Source organism: Falco rusticolus, chromosome 7, assembly GCF_015220075.1.
Source record: "Falco rusticolus isolate bFalRus1 chromosome 7, bFalRus1.pri, whole genome shotgun sequence".
Classification (NCBI taxonomy): Eukaryota; Metazoa; Chordata; class Aves; order Falconiformes; family Falconidae; genus Falco; species Falco rusticolus.
In genome coordinates this window covers 65153292-65169044 of record NC_051193.1, presented here as the reverse complement: position 1 = coordinate 65169044, position 15753 = coordinate 65153292, and the positions used below count along the sequence as shown (strand labels likewise).

At 58.7% G+C, this 15753-nt stretch overlaps 1 protein-coding gene across 4 annotated transcripts in view; it reads right to left on the bottom strand.

Moving 5' to 3' along the window:
* Positions 1–1757: 1757 nt before the first annotated feature.
* Positions 1758–15753, bottom strand: part of TMEM63C (transmembrane protein 63C) — a 32997-nt gene continuing 19001 nt past the window's right edge. For all 4 annotated transcript variants that reach the window (XM_037395931.1, XM_037395933.1, XM_037395932.1 and 1 more), the window contains exons 2-24: positions 14820–14934; positions 14326–14546; positions 13899–13978; positions 12718–12805; positions 9988–10025; positions 9426–9568; positions 9072–9123; positions 8528–8636; positions 8021–8094; positions 7836–7916; positions 7584–7704; positions 7338–7471; positions 6986–7108; positions 6350–6503; positions 5682–5788; positions 4789–4875; positions 4205–4270; positions 3933–4095; positions 3605–3710; positions 3229–3396; positions 2830–2945; positions 2592–2663; positions 1758–2510 (exon numbers count right to left, since the gene is read on the bottom strand). In XM_037395931.1, the coding sequence (XP_037251828.1) occupies positions 2298–2510; positions 2592–2663; positions 2830–2945; positions 3229–3396; positions 3605–3710; positions 3933–4095; positions 4205–4270; positions 4789–4875; positions 5682–5788; positions 6350–6503; positions 6986–7108; positions 7338–7471; positions 7584–7704; positions 7836–7916; positions 8021–8094; positions 8528–8636; positions 9072–9123; positions 9426–9568; positions 9988–10025; positions 12718–12805; positions 13899–13978; positions 14326–14523 (2493 nt within the window). In that variant the 5' untranslated portion in view covers positions 14524–14546; positions 14820–14934 and the 3' untranslated portion in view covers positions 1758–2297. The remainder of the gene's footprint in view (positions 2511–2591; positions 2664–2829; positions 2946–3228; positions 3397–3604; positions 3711–3932; positions 4096–4204; positions 4271–4788; positions 4876–5681; positions 5789–6349; positions 6504–6985; positions 7109–7337; positions 7472–7583; positions 7705–7835; positions 7917–8020; positions 8095–8527; positions 8637–9071; positions 9124–9425; positions 9569–9987; positions 10026–12717; positions 12806–13898; positions 13979–14325; positions 14547–14819; positions 14935–15753) is intronic.

Below are 15753 nucleotides of genomic sequence, written 5' to 3'. Positions count from 1 at the left end.
CCCCTCCTGCTCCCTCTGGGCAATAATGTGTGCCCCTTTGGTGGTGTCCTGAGCCAGCCCTGCCCGTGGGGTGGGAGCCGGCGGAGGACAGGTAGGGGAGGCACATGCCTGTCCTGGGGCTGCACCCCATTCCCAGTGTTGGGGTGGTGCCAAAGGCTGTGCCGGCCTTTCCGAGGGGACTCAGGGGGGTGCTCTCCCATGCCTTTGCTGCTTCAGTCCACTCACTGGCCTTTGCTTTTGTGGGGACCGTGGTGGGCAGCAAGGTGCCTGCAAGTGGGGAGGTGTCCAAGTGGGCTCCTCACCCCTGAAGTCTCTGCAAGATATCCACAGTACGGGTCAAAAGCAGCCTGCAGCTGGGGAAAGGGGCTGGGGTACTTTCGCAGGCTCCAGCAGTGAGGGTCCCCCCTCTCCTGGCACAAGGCAGGATGCACGGGGTGATGACACCAGACAGCAGCTGGGTGAAGTCATTTTATTCAAGGCACGGTCATAGCAATAAATCACGAGAAGGTACAGACCTCTGGCACATTCCTACAGCGGGGCAGCCAAGGGCAATCAGACCAGCAGCCTGAGCTCCCAAGGACACAGTGCCGCTCGCAGGCACTTGCTTCCCACCTGGAGAGAGGCCATCAGCATCCCCCCGTCCCACCCCAGACAGAGCTGCCCCCGGAGCAGGCAGTGAGGGCAGCGGCTGGCTGAACCGTAGGCAGCCCCAGGGGCACCTGGGCAGGGAGCCGTGAGCCCCGCAGGGTGCTTTTTGGGGTTGGGAGGGAGCAGCTGAGCTCAAGGCTCTGCCGAGGCAACCGCTCCACAGCTAGTGTGCCCCAACATGCAGGAACGGAGACCCACCAGCCCCATGGGATGTCCCAGGATCCACCTGAGTCCAACAGAGACGCACAGCTCGCTGCTGGGCTGCCTTGTAAGCCCCCTGCCCAATACTGGCACCCCATGCCCCTCCCCCCCCCCCCCCCCCCCAGTGGCACCAGTAACCTGAGCAGTGCCATGGCCGAGCACCTGCCTTTGCACAGTGGCACTCCCCATGCTCACAGCCCTGGTGCCAGCAGAGCTGCATCGTCATCCCTGCCCTCCCTGCACGGCCCCGGGATGGTGACTAGAATTGCTCTACAGCCAGCAGGAAAATCAGGAGCAGGAAAATCAGCTGTGAGGCTGAGCGAGGGGCCAGCGTGCCCAGGGGGGCTGGCCTGGTGGGAGGGGAGCTGAGCAGGGCGAGGATCTGCCGTCATCCCCAGGGGCCTCCATGGATGTTGCAGATGAGCTGGAAAACCCCAGGGATGCTGCCCAGGCAGGAGCTGGCGCATTTACACTGACCACAGCAGGACTCACGCTGGAGAGGTGATGTGGCTGCTGGGGGAGCATCCCATGGCTGCGGCTGGTGGGCAAGGGCAGGATGCGGTGGACCAGGACCCCGAGGCCGGGATCCTGCCAGCCTCCCCCATTTCTGTAGCAACAGGATGAAGACATGCGGGGTCCCATGACCAGCCCCAGGGAGAGTGCGAGCACAAGGGGGATGCTGCCAGGGGGTGCGAGATGACGAGGAGCTGCTCTCACAGCTATTAAACACACTCATCCCTTGACCTTCTGCTCCTCCCTGAGGACCCAAGGGTGCAGGCATGGTGCAGCAGGGACAGAGGGATGGGGGGGGGGAGGGAGGGGAAGAGCCGGGCTCGAGGGAGGAATGGGGTGGGAGGGCAGGGAAGAGCTGGGCTTGCATTTTGATGGCTGCTGTGGGAGCAGCCCCGGGCACTCGCCTCCTCTGCCAAAGCGCAGGTGGCTCAGCAGTCCCTGCTTTAACTGGCAAAGCCACGGGGGCGGCAGCGGCATGGCCACCGCCAGCAGTGGGTGATGTGGGAAGCAAAGGTTGGGGGTGGCCGTCCCCTGCCACTGAGGACCCACGGGACAGTGTGGGGGCGGGGACATTTGTATGAGCTGTCTGGGCCGCTTCCCCTCACGGAGGGGCCTCTCTCCTGCTTCCAAAAGCATGGCCTCTCAGACAGGTCCTCTCCCCACACGACTGCACCCCTTCCTCCCCGCGATGGGCTGGAAGAGGCAGGTGGGGAGGGGGGGGCACAGCAGGGGCTGAGCCGGTCCGGGCAGCGGAAGGGACCGGCAGAGCCTCCCGCCACCTCCCATGCAATGGGGTCTCCCCCTCACATCAGTCCTGTCATCCCCTCGCCCTGTCAACAAGGTGGCCCCCACAAGTGCTGGGAAGGCTCCTTCCTACCCCACGGCATGTCCTCCACTCCTGGCATGGCCAGTCCTCGCCCCGGTGGTGGGGATGCTCACTGGTAGCGGGTTTGGCTCTCCATCACGGGGCCACTCCTGTACTCGCTCTCCACTGACTCCAGCTCCGTCTCGAAGCTCTGCAGCCCCCCATCCTCCCCGTCCTCTGCTGGTTCCAGATGGTTGCCCATGGTGCCATAGGACTGGTGTGCGGGGGAGGCTGCCGGTGTCAGGCTCAGCTCGGGCTCCTGCAGGACAGTGGCCACGAAGAGCTGCCCCAGGGGGCAGTGGGGGGTCAGGGCCCAGGACAGCGAGGAGGGGTGGCCACGGCAGGGCTGGGGAGGGCTACTCACGTTGGAGTTGGGGGTGGAGGAAACGCTGCTCCGCTCCACATCGTTGAAGGCGCCCTCAGACTGGTCAGACATCTGGGGAGAGGGAGGCCAGGATGAAACAACAGTTTGGGGGGCCCCAGCTGAAGCCAGGGGTGCAGCCAAGCACCGCTTCAGACTCCCCATGGCGAGTGCACCCCAGAGAGCTGAGGAGGGGACGTACTGGGATGAGGGAACAGGACAGGTAGCTGCCTGCACTTACCTGGTAGCTGGAGGGTTTCCGTGGCTGCAGCTTCTTCAGGCAGAGGCCAAAGAAGGAGAAGAAGATGCAGGAGAGGAGGACCACAAAGGTGAAGAGGGTGACAGGGCGGGTGGGACCTAGAGCACAGAGACACTGGGGCAGCACAGGAGTCTTCAAGGACCTGCTGCATGTCCAGCTGAGCCTCCGGCTGGTGCCTGTTTTGGGTCTTACAAGCTCTCAACCCCCTTCCCAAAACAGTAGCTGATTGATACCCCCCTCATCTGCCAGGTCTCCAGCATCCCTTCCCCACTCCCCACCCTCCCTGCCCTGCCTAATTCAGGGGTGACACCAGCAGCTTGTCCCCCCAGACATCAGATGTGACCCTCAGCAGTGGCCGGGAGCAGCCCCCATCTTCCCTACCGAGACGCAGGACGGAGAAGAAGAGCAGCCAGAAGATGCAGAGGATGGGGGCCACCACCACCTGGCTGATGGCAGCAACGTGGAGGCGCTGGTTCAGCTTGGTGGGGATGTACACATAGTAAATGTTGTACCGGTCAACCATGTGCTTGAGCAGCATGTAGAGCAGCCCTGGTGGGAGGAGAGGGGCCATTTAGGGGGAGGACACTGGGGACAGCCAGGGGGCAAGGACAGCAGGGCAGGCCCAGGAGATGATGCCCAAGGGTGTCTTCCTGTACCGTGTGGGAAGCTTGTGCTCCCATGCTGCTGCTGGGGTTGGGACAGGCTGTTCTTTGCATGGCTGGGGGCAGCAGGACCACGAGCATGGGATCATACTCACCGAAGGGGACGATGATGGGGCAGGTGATGCTGTAGGTCATGACGACGGAGAAGATGCAGCAGGTCCAGGCATACTCTAGTCCAAACTGGAACTGGTAGGCTTGGCTCTGGGGCACAACCAACAGCGTCATTACTGCCCGTGCTGCTGCAAAGGCTGCACTTGCTTTTGCACCCTGGCCCACATGATTGCCTCCCCCCATTAGCCCCTACAAGGCCTGGAGAAGTCCCCTCAAGCCTCCCCATAGGACCAAGACAGCCTGAGTTTCCAGCGAGTGCATCCCTGCTGTGCTGGGGGTTGTGTAGGCTCAGGGCTGACCAGAGCCACGTACCCGCTTGACATGGAGCCGCTCAGGCTCAGACTTGGCAAAGCAGAGGCGGGCGGTGTAGACAAGGAGGCCTGGGATGCGGAGCAGCTCCATGGCCGTCCCAATCAAGCTGGAGGTGACGACGTAGTTGACAAAGAAAGCGCCATTGTCCGGGAGGAAAACACACCTGCCCCAGGGATGCAGAAGGTGAGAGGCAGGCAGCCGGGAGAGCCACCGGGGGCTGGTGTTGGGTGGTCCTGCTTGCCTGGCAGGTCCAGGAGCTCCCTACTACTCACTGGAACTTGATATCAGCCTCATCCAGAAAGTGGGTGTCGAAGAGCCAGCGGAAAAAAAGGTCCAGGCTGGAGGGAGGAGAATAGAAGCAGTTCAGAAAGAGGGGGAGTTACAGAGCAGTTGCGGGGGCACCCTGCGGGTGCACGCTTTCCCCTGCCCTGGGTGGGCGAGACCCTCTGGACCCTACACTGTCAGAGCAGCCCCTTCTGCCACACAGGACCACTGCCACACGGGTGCTCGCCTCCCGGACGGTCCACACCGCCGCAGCCGGGGCTGCGCAGATCCCAGACCTGGTCCTTTCAGGGTCTGCTAAGGGCTGACCCCAAGCAGGGCAGGGTGCCACCAGCACCCTTGGGTCAGCCGCGGCAGCCTGGCAAGCTGCTCTGCTCCCCTCCGCAGGGAAGCTGTCTGTCCGTGACCATCTGGGAGCAGTGAGGCATGGCTAAAGAGCCAGTGTTCCCTCCCAGGGCCAGCTGTGTTTCAGCAGTGGTGCACCCCTAGTCCCCTGGGGGTGGCCGGCGGGGGGCAAGGGTGCCCTCCTGGCTGCCGGGGAGCAGGGAGAGCAGTGCAGCAGGGTGGTCTGTACCTGCTCAGCCCCAGCGAGGGCAGGATGATGACCATGAACACCAGGAAGAAAAAGCACTTGTGCATGGTGAGCTGATTTTCACTGGACCTGCAGAGGGGAGTCAAGAGGAGAACGTTGCACTTTTCCAAGGGGGAGAGGTTGGGATGGGTCTCGCTTCTCACCGAGGAGTTATTCCCAACCCCAGGAAGCCACGCGCATTTGATGTGTGCATCTACTGCCACCTTGCAAAGTTTCTCCCAGGCTGGGGAGAGTCACCATGAGCAATGTGCTGTAGTGAAAGCTCTTGTCCTCCCAGCCTCTCACCTCCTTCATCCCTGCCCTCTGCTACCACCCTTGCTGGTGCAGACACCCACCAGGAGGCAGCTGGGTGTCTACATCAGGGTTCAGGAGCCCCCATTTCCCCCAGGAAAAGGAAGGGAGGTGATGATAAAGCTCCTGTAAGGTCTCAGCAGACCAGGCACTGGGGTTGGGGCTGGTGGACGGTCAAGACAGAGAAAGCACATTGTAGGAGCTTTGCTGGGAGACTTTGAGCGTCCTTGGCCTTGGAGGGCTGGGAGCACCGCTGGGATGTGCCATCCAAGGCAGGACCACGGCCCTGCCGCTGCCAGTTCACTGTCACAGCATCCCTTTCACAAACTCCTTCAGAGCCATCTTAAAACCAGCTCTGCCTGCCTTTGTCAGCAGCCTGGAAGTGTGCAGGGCTATGGCAAGGAAACGGCTCCTTCGGGCATGGACTTGGGGCTCTTTCCCATGGAGAGCACCACCCATCTGGTTCTGGGGGGCGGGCCTGCCGCTCCACTACCTGCCTCCCTGCAGGTTGGGTCACACCAGTCCTACCGAGGTTCCTCCCACCCACCGCAGCCCTGGGGCAGTATGGGGGCCAGCCCCCTTACCTTGTCCAGTGCGACTCGAAGAATGCCGAGTAGTAGACAAGAAAGGGCAGGAAGACAGAGAAGGCCCAGAGCAGCAGTGTGGGCAAGAACTGAGTGATGATGGGGTTCTGCAAGAGGAGAGATGCCAGACACCCCCTCAGGAGCCTGTCAGAGCTCAGCCATGCCGGAGGCAGCTCCCTGGGCCTCCTGGCACAGGATGGTGTGTGCAACGGGCAGGTGGGGGCATCCCCTCCCTGAGCAGGGGCGTTTGTTTCAGGAGATAAGAGCTTGAGGCTAGCCAAAGGCACCACGGGCACGCTCTGAGCCGCAGTGCCCACCCAACAGCTCACAGGTCAATCAGCAGGAAGGAGATGTGCTGCTGGCAGCTCCTAACATCTCCTGGAGCTCTTCCCACCCCTATCATCTCGCACAGACACCAACGTGCCCTCCTCCATGGACACCAGCAGCAAAGCTCAGGTTTACACAGGTGCCCCAGGGCTCTGCCACTGGAAACACAACAAGAAGGGGATGGATGGCAAGCAGGGGCATGGCCACTCCTTGCCTCTTATCGATGCCCATCGTGTGGTTCATCTTCTTGGGCCAGTGTAGAGCTGGTGCCCCACCCCGTCACGGACAAACCTGGAAATGGAGACCCTTTGGGAAAACTGGCATAGGGCCCCAGGGACTACCTTGAGGCTCTCCACAGGGTGTGTGACATTGAACATGTCCATAGTGTTGACGATGATGGCTGGTGTGGTGAGGAAGAAGAGAAGGACGAAGAGGCAGATATTAAGGAGGATGAACCGTACCCACCAGGATGTGCCACGGACTGATAAATTCTCCCTGTGAGAGGAAAGCACAAGTCAGACATGGTGTGGAGGAAAAGCCATGTGTCCTGGGCCTCCCACTCCAGCTCCCCGAACCTCTGCCTCCCACCACCCACACCAACCTTCCCGGCAGCCATTGCTCACCCTCTCCCCATCCCCGCGCTGCTGCACTGTCACCTGCAGAGCCCCCAGGACCACAGAGTGGCTGCAGGGGAGTCTGTACCACCAGAAGGCTTTGGAGTCAGGCTGGAGAAATCAGAGCCTGGCCAGCACCCCAAACGTCTCCTGACCAAGCCCTGCCACCCATGAGGTGATCACTCCAGTCACCCCTGCTGACTTCTGCCATGGCTACAGGAGAGATTGTCAGCCCCTGTCACCCTGGGAAAGTGCCCTATAGACATGGGCACAGGTTCCCTACAGCTACATGGGCTCCCTATAGCTACAGGCATGGGCTCTCCCTGGCTGCTCGCCCCCCTTCCTCCCACCACAGAGGTTCACCAGATGATATCGCTGGGTGCAGGGGCATAGTGAACACCCCAGTGGTGTGACTTGACCACGGTGGTGACAGAGGACTGCTGAGGGTGCTTGCGGCACTGGATGTGGCTGTAGTCCTTCAAAATCCTGCAGGAGGAGGGAGCCAGGGGTCAGGTCAAAACCAAGGGTTCAGGACCCCCTGCCCACTTCTTGTGAGACCCTTCCCACAGCACCAACAGAGCGGCCATCGCCGCAGATGACAGTGGCACAGAGAAGACAGACCCATCATCTGGCTTTGGCTGGAGAAGCTGGCGAGGTGCCCCAGTTCCCCAGCAGCAGCGGATGTCCCCGTGCCTGTTGCACGAGAGGCACTCACACAGCTGTCATTCGCTCATCCTGGAAGGTGACGAAGGCCATGTCAAGCCGCTTGAGTGTGATGCGGTTGCGCTCAGCATTGAACTCATCCGTGAGCTTCTCCTCCAGCTCCCCGTAGTACTGCTCGGCGTCCACCTGCGGAAGCAGCCGGGGCTGTGCCACGCTGGTGGGGCTGGGGCACGGGCAAGCTGCCGTACTCAGCCGTGGTGGGGATGTGCTGCCTGCAGCCCTGTCCCCACCCTCCTACCTGCTCAAAGCCACAGAAGCGGCAGCAGAAGATGCGGGCGCAAGGGTGGGTTTTGATCATGATCTTCCCTTCTTTCTGCGCCTTGGTGGTGAAGTAAAGCCGCCCCTTCATTGCCTTGCGCCTACCGGGAAGCCAGTGGGGGTGAGGGTCATTTGGGGAGCGGCAGACAGACAGACAGACTGGGTCCCTCAGCACGGTGGGCAGGAGCAGTACGCCCATCTGCAGAGGCAACGGGGACCTGCACGCACTCACCTCTCTGCATCCAGCTTCATCAGCTTGCGCACATCAAAGCAGAACTGGACATTGGTGACGGTGCAGCTGGGATAAGCCTCGCTGTGGGGACAGGGACATGGTAGAACCAGGAGCTGGGGGACGGGGACAGCCCCTGCCACCCACCTGCCAGCCACCCGGCAAGGCTGCGGCACACCGCTACTCACTGGAAATGCTTGATGATAAGGGAAGGGTCTGTGATCTCCTTGGGGATGTGGGTAACCATCAGTGTCCGGGCAACCTGGGGGAGAGGAAGGGGCAGAGGCGGTGGGTGGGCAGAGGATCTGTGGGACATCTTGCTGCTACCCTGCTTGCCCAGCCACTGGGAAGGCAGAAGGGAGCCTGGCACCACCTGCCACCCTGGAGACTGGTCAGCACAGCTGTCCCCAATGCCCACGCCCAGACCCCGGGGCACAGATGGACACTGCTGCTTCCCAGATGGACACAGCAGAGCTTCAATGTCGAGAGACCAGGCAGCAAGAGAGAGAGATCTGCCTCCAGGCTGCCAGGCTTTCTCCAGAAGCTGGAGAAAACCAGCCATATCTTTCCCTGCCTGCCCACTCCCAGGCTGTTTATAAAGCTCTCCCTACCTTCTGGGACCACCTTTTCCATAAAGCACAAAGTTGTCCATTAGCACCAAACAAGGCAGGGCTGGAGCAGGGGTGGTTGCTCACCTTCTCATTCTCTCTGTATTCAAGGTGGACAGAGTGATGAGCCATGCAGAGGACGGTGAGGATGAAATAGATGAGGGCGAAGATGCTGTGCAGCCACAGGAGACGGTCCCTGGAGGAGGGGAAGAGGGGATCAGTGAGTGCTGTGGCAGGCAGACCTGCCTGGGGCTCAGCATCTCACCCACGACCACCACCACCACCCAGCAGGAGCTCCCTGAGCCAGCTGCTGGACCCCCACCCTAGGGATGTGAGGGGCAGCATCCAGGGTGTTTGCTGAGATATTACAGGTATGAGGCTGCCCAGTGCCCTCAAGAGCACTTCAGCTGGCAGTGGGGTGAGGCGAGCAGTGCCAGCGTGCTGGTCGCTGTGGCTGTGCTCACGCATGGTGCAGACAGATAGGAGAGCTACCATGAGCAGCATGCTTCTCCCGTGGACCCGTCCCCATCCCCAGCACGGGGCTGTGGTGAGTGCCATGCCTGGGTGCTCCCAGCAGTGCCCACCACAGCGGCAGCACCCACAGCCCCCCCAAGACACGGGAGCCACATACTGGGTTGGGATGTTGGCGATGGTCGTCCGACCAAAGTGGGTGGGATTGTGTCCTGCAGGGGAAGAGGAGAAGTGGGAGGTTAGAGGAATCCAGTGCAGATCCATGCTCACAGGGTTAGTGGCTCTGGTCTTTGCTCCCTCTTTCCATCTCCTAGGTCCCCACCAAGCCCCCACTGCCTTGAAGCTGCCTGCCTTTTGCGTTCCCCTGTCCCACGGCTGATGGTGGGTTCCTGCTCACGTGGGGCCTCCTGACAGAGGAGTTCTGCACTCCATCCCAGCGGCACAGTGCTCGCCCTGAGGCTGGGGGAGCTTGCACCACACTCCTGAGCCACCCCATGACTGGGGAAGCACCTACCCAGGAGGTCCCCCGAGAAGTTGACAGGCAGGATGACAGCCACGGAGAGCACACAGACCAGCATCAGCAGGACCAGGAGGTGCCGCTGGAAGGAGAGGTAGGTGGTGGCGTCGATCCCACACTTGCTCTGAATCTCCTCGTCCCTGGGGGAGAGGCGGGTGGGGGTGAGCACTGGTGGTGCCTTCCCACCACCTCCCACCCTGGGGACACTGGCTGCTCCAGCCTCACACAACCCACACCAACTCATGGCATCCTGCGTGTGGCACATGAGGTTTGGGCACAGAGGGAATGAGGGGCAGGAACAGCCCTCGGGCTGCCTTTCCGTTCAGGACTGGCTCCTACCAGAAGAGGTAGAAGCCCTTTTCTTTGGGACAGGATCCAGGTGCAGGAGGAAACACAGAGGTGAGCCCTCTGCTTTCTCTCCAGGGGGGATGTTTTAAGAGGGGTCTCCTCTGCCGCTGCTCCCAGCAGCCCCAGGTGATGGGCCACCACCTGTGGGCACTGTCTCCCGAGGGGCTGGCAGCGGTGGGGCACAGCCGTGATGCTGAGGACACACACTTACTTCATCTGGTAGATAGAAATGAGCCAGGAGCAGAATCCCTGGAAGGGAAAAGAGTTGGAATGAGCTGGGGGTGACCACCCCCACCTCCCCGGCTGAGAGTCACGGCATGACCCGTGCTGGGGACACATGCAGAGATGCTGTGGTGCCTGGGACCGGGGAGCAAACGGAGGCAGTGACCAAGGCAGCCCAGCGATGCCAAACCCAGTGGCTTGTCTGCAGCGGTGGCAAAGCCTCAGGAGGTGTAGAAGAATGGCTGCAGAAGCGTGGCCTTAGAATCTCTGAAGATCTGCACAATCCAGGCCTGGTATTAGAATAGGCCTGTAATCAGAATTGTGCTGAAGTCGCTGTGCTGAAGTTAACAAGAAAGGTAGCCTTGAGCTATTCGTGAATCCTGAGACCAAGTAATTATGTTGTGCCAACAGGCCGTGGCTGTAACAAGCTACAGCTCCTGGGAAAGCAGGTGCAGGGCCGAGAAAGATAGGGACCGGTATGGGAATATAGGGAGTAACAAACTACAAGGCTGAAGCACAGCAACACAATTAGCTACATGGATAGAATGCTTATTTTAGTCATGATAATTAGGGGTGTGAGAACTGCACGCGTTTAGAGACTACTAACCAATTATATTTCTGCTTTACGAATATGCATGTGTATCGGTTCTATACAAGTAGTGTTAGAAACTAATAAAGTTGAGCAAGATGCATAACTCATATTGAGCGTCTTCTTGACTCCGGCAAACCCTTCTTCCAACAAGGAGGAGTGGGAAACATGGTCCAATTCTGTAACAGGCTCCTGGCTTCCAGCAGCTCCTCCTCTGCCCCTTCCCTGACAGTCCCTAACAGGCAACGTGCTTTTTTGTCCACTGCCAAGCGCTGAGCCGGCACTGCTATAGAGTGATACAGGACAATGTAAGAGCTCGTGTAATAGCTCATTCCCTGTCACTACGTATGCAACTTTAGGGTTTTTCTCCCCTACACATTATGTTTTACCGACATCAGAGTTCATGCAAGTTCAAGGTCCCTTTGCAGTCCTCCTGGTCATGGCTGTGCCAAATAACACTCAGCCATCTGGCCTTTCCTCTTCGCCCCTTTCCGGAGGGTTTATGCTGACCTTGGATGGGAGAGATGCCAGGCAGCACCCTGTGGGATCCCCTTACCCTGCCCTTCAAGAGCTGGCAGTTTCTTTCTCCTCTCCATACCCTGGCTTTACCTCTTCCAGGACCTTCCCTCCTACTGAACAACTCTGCTTCATCTGATCGACCACAGCAGGAAGCTTTGGAGATGCAGGCATCCCTGCATCCCCGACAGCTCTGTGGGAGCCGGACACCCCCTTAGCACAGCCAGGCTGAATCCCCTCATAAACCCAACTCCGGGGCTCTGCTCTGAAGAACCGTGCCCAGGAGGTTGTCTGTGCAGACCCCAAGCTCCCTGGGCTGTGATTTCTTGGGTTTTCCAGAAACCCTCCTGAAAAAACAGCATTTACCGGCTGATTCCCAATTCTCTAGGATCCCCACCTGCAGGAGAGAGGTTGCACACTGCAGTCAATAGCTTGGCTATTCATCTCAGGGAAAAATCCTGTGCCTGCTCCTGGGAATTTATGATGGTAACAGGAATTTGTCAGGCTGCTTTTATGGCAACTTCATCCTCCAAACCCGCTGCTGGAGGGATGCTCCAGTGCTTCCCCACAGAGAAGAGCCCCCAGCAGGAGTTTGGCCAAGCTCCCCCTCAATGGATACAGACACCAAAACTTTATTTAGCTCTCCTGCCACATTCTTGCCTTCTCCAGCAAGCATTTTCTATCCTCAGCATCCATCAGCCCTACAAACCCCCTGGCAGGTTTCCTGTTCCTGAGGTATGAAGAAAAATCCAGTAATTGCTTTTAGGCTCTCTACAATTTATCCTCCAAACTGCTCTTTTCCCTGCCTTAGTGTATTTTACATCTTGTCTACATTTGGGAACAGCTTGAGTTTTAAAAGAATGTCTTCTTATTTCTGGTAATCTCCCTTAATCTGTTCTTTAGCCGTGCAGGCTTTCCCTGTGGTCTTTCTCACTTATTTTTTGATGAGCAATATACATTTGCCCAGAGCATCTAGTACTGAGCCCATAAACAGGCTTCCTGCCACTTGCAAGGATTTTGCTTCTTTACCTTTCCTGCCTAGTTTTTTTTTTTAATAAGTTATGCCGTTTTTTTCATAGTCATACCAGATTTTTGAGCTTTTGCTGCCAAAAAAAGAGAAAGAAACAAGACAGCAAAATGTGTCCATCTGTGCTTGTTTCCAGAAAAGCCTGGTTTATGCTCAGTGTGGTAGAGAGAAACAAAGGATGACTTTAAAGCCCCCACAGCAGAGGAGGAGGTGTGATCCAGGGGACTCTGTCCTGACAGGACTAGAAAGATCCCTGTGAGCATGCAGTGAGGCTCTGGCCGTGCATCTCACTAGGTCCCTGCAGCCAGCAGGGATGGCCACACAGGCGGGAGATGCTCATCCTGGTGGGAGCATCCCCTCCAAGGTGCCGTTCAAAGTAGATGCCTCAAAACAAGCCAGGCCAAAGAAACCCTCCAGCTTTCCCAGGAATACCCTGCTGCTAAAGGGTGCTAAGCCAGAAAACCTTGTCCTGGATGGTTTAATTACTCCCATTTAACTTCTGACCTGGGTTTCTGGTGAAGAGCAGCGTGGGCTGGGCCAGGATGAGCCCAGACTGGGCTCCTGCTGCCACAGCCACTGGCACTCACCACATCCTTGTTGTCGGCGTCCAGGGGGCTGCTCTCCGATGGGGACTTCTCCTTCTCGCTCTGCTCTCCGTAGAAAAGCGATGTCAGACTTTGAGTGAGGGGAGCAGCGGAGAGGTGAGGCAGGAGAGAAGCAGCAGACAGGAGAGGATGAGTACCCTCGGAGAAGCTTCTCCTAGGGCAGCAGCCCAGCACTGGGGCTGGACCAGTGACTACTGCTGGGCTCGAGGCAGGGGCTGCATCTTGCTGCCGCCATGCCAACAAGTTCCCACAGCTTCTCTGTGGCCCTGGCCCATGGCAGGGTGGCTCATGGAGAACTGACCAGGACAAGTGACTACTGAACCAGTTTTTCTCTATTCCCCTGGTTTCAGCCCTCTCAAATGGCATTACAGTAAAAAGGAACATCATGAGAGCTTGCATTTTAGTCTCAATTGCCCCCTTGACCTCCCTGGTGAAGGCAAACATCACCTGTCCTTTGCCAGACTCGGCTGCAGAGCCCAAGGCCCAGAGGAGCTGGAGAGAGAACGCGGCAGGAGGGGGCCTTTTACAGAGTTTGCTCCTGGGGGCTGCCCAGCCTTGCAGGGACCCCTCCTGTGTGCACCTGCCTGCACAAAGAAAGATGCTCTGCTGTCCAGGGCAAGCTGTGCTCTGGCAGGCAGGCATCTGCGGGCGGCACAGCCCGCTTGGAATTCTGGTCTGGGCTCTACTTTCACCAGGACACTGGTATTTTTTGTATATTTATGGTCTATTTAGGATTCTGCACCTAGCCCAAAGGATGAGCCAGGCAAGCTGCCTTGGTGATATGAGGAACAGTGTTATTGCTGTGTCTCCCTCTGCCGCTTGCTGGCCCTGCTCATCCCAAGAGACCGTAGGAGGAGGGGCAGCAGCTCTGTCCCCACTCGAAAGCAGCTCTTGAATCTCTGACCTTCCCAGGACAGTGCCCTCCCTGGCACCGAGAGCACCGTCATCAGAGGGAATCAAAGCTGGCCTGGGCTTTCCCTCTCCCTGTGGTGAATAGTGCCTGTGCCTCCATGGGCAAGTGCAGCCAGAGCATTCCCAGTGGGGAGGAAGGGCAGGAACATCTGCTGAGCGTCTCCATGGGCCACCCCACAGTACCAGCCCTCGTGCCAGCCCTTTTGGAGAGGCTGGAGCCACCACCCACAATGGCCCCGCATCCTCCTCACCTATCATTGTCCATCAGCAGTGCCAGGCGCCCATAGTCCCAAGCCGCTTTCCGAAGGCAGGAAAAGACCAGGAGGAGAAGCTGGAAGAAGAAGCAAGAGGAGAGGTGAAGGGCTTTGCCACAGGGTCTTTTGCTATTGGGTCTCTTCACATTGCTCCTTTCTGTTTTCTAACTCATGAGCCCAAGCTCATGCCACTCTTGCCTCAGGCCAAACCACTCCTGCTCCATGATCTTGCCACTGCTGCCCACCATGACATGGGCAAAGCTCTTGGTTCCCTGCACTCACCTCCATTCCCCCAACCAGCCAGGTGCACACGCAGGCTGTGCTCACGTGTGGCTGTCAGCACACCCATAACACCCCCCAGCCCGTGCCACCACAGCGGGGGGCTGCGGTGCCTGGAGACACGGCACCCTCCTGGCCCGCTCACCAGCCAGAGGATGAAGTTGATGGCGAGCACGGTGGGCACACCGCCAAATGGCAGCCCTTCCAGGACAGTGCTGCGGGAGCGGGCGCTGAAGCATTGCTCCTCCGTGCTGTTCACCAGGGCATCCAAGAAGCTGAGCACATCCAGCGAGGTGGGGCTGGCACTGTCAGGCACCGGCTCCACCGAGTACACACTCTCCATCGGTGCCGTCGTGGGGCCTCACTCTGCAACACAGGGGAAGGGGTGCGGATGGAGAAGGCTTTGCTTGAAAAGGGGCTGAGGCTCTGCCTGGTCCTCCAGCAAGGTCTGAGGAGCTCACTAAGGGCAAGGAGGGGAGAGGACTGGCTGGTGACCTTGGAGCTTCCCCAGTCCCAGTCTCTCCCAAGGAGGGGCTGTGGGACACAGGGCAGGGGGTGTTGCTGAGGAAATCTCACAGCTACCTCATACCCTCTCCCCACCCCATTAAACCCCATGCTATTTGGTTGTCTCTGTCATACCTGAGACAGGTCTCTCACTACCTCTGCCCCTCAGTTCTGGAAGCTGGGGTCAGTCATGGCCACCCTGGTGTGGTCAGCAGGCAGGAACGAGGAGCCAAAGCATTTGCTTGAGTTTCTGAGAATAAAAGCAATGATGATGTTAACAACTGGGCCGCTGGGGCTGTGCTTGCTTTGCTCCCTACAGCCAGATATCTACTCTGTGTGGAACATCCCTAAGCCCTCCCTTCCCCTCCAGCATCACGATCTGTGTGACTCAGGAGTTGTGGTACCTCCCTTTCACCTTTCCACCAGAGCATAATTGCTTCTTCTAAGATACCTTGATGTCTTCAGAAGAAGCAGCTTCTCAAAACCTTAAATGCCAGACCTCCCCCCACCTCCCCAGGAGCTGATACTGCAGGCTATAGTCCTCACTGGTAGGAAACACTTAAAGCCCATTAATAGCCAAGACTGCAGCTTGTTTCCAAAACCTTTCCTACAGCCACGCTTTAGAGGTAGGAGAGGATGCCTGGGACTCCTGGGAACAAGCACCCTCCAGCAGCCAGCATGGCTGTTACTCATGGGGATGCCACAGACCTGCATGCCAAGGTGGTGCGTGAACGGCTGCTGCACTCACCAGAAGGACAGGAGGAGAGGGAACCAGCACAGCAAATGCTAACACACACAGGGTGGGGACAACAGGGCCAGAGTCTCTTCTTCTTGTGTGCCTGCCATGTCTCCATGCTTTGGAACCCCCACCAGCACCCTCAGCCAGCTGCTCCTGGTGTTTGGAGACCTGAATGGCCTTCAGAGGAGGACAGCTATGACTATGGTGGGACCAAACACGTTCCCAGGGTAAGAGGCACCCTGGGACAGTGGGGGGTCTTCAGGGTCCTCTCACGACGGTCCATTATTAGGTTGTTGGGAGGTTTTCAAAATGGCAGCCAGGCTGGGTCCC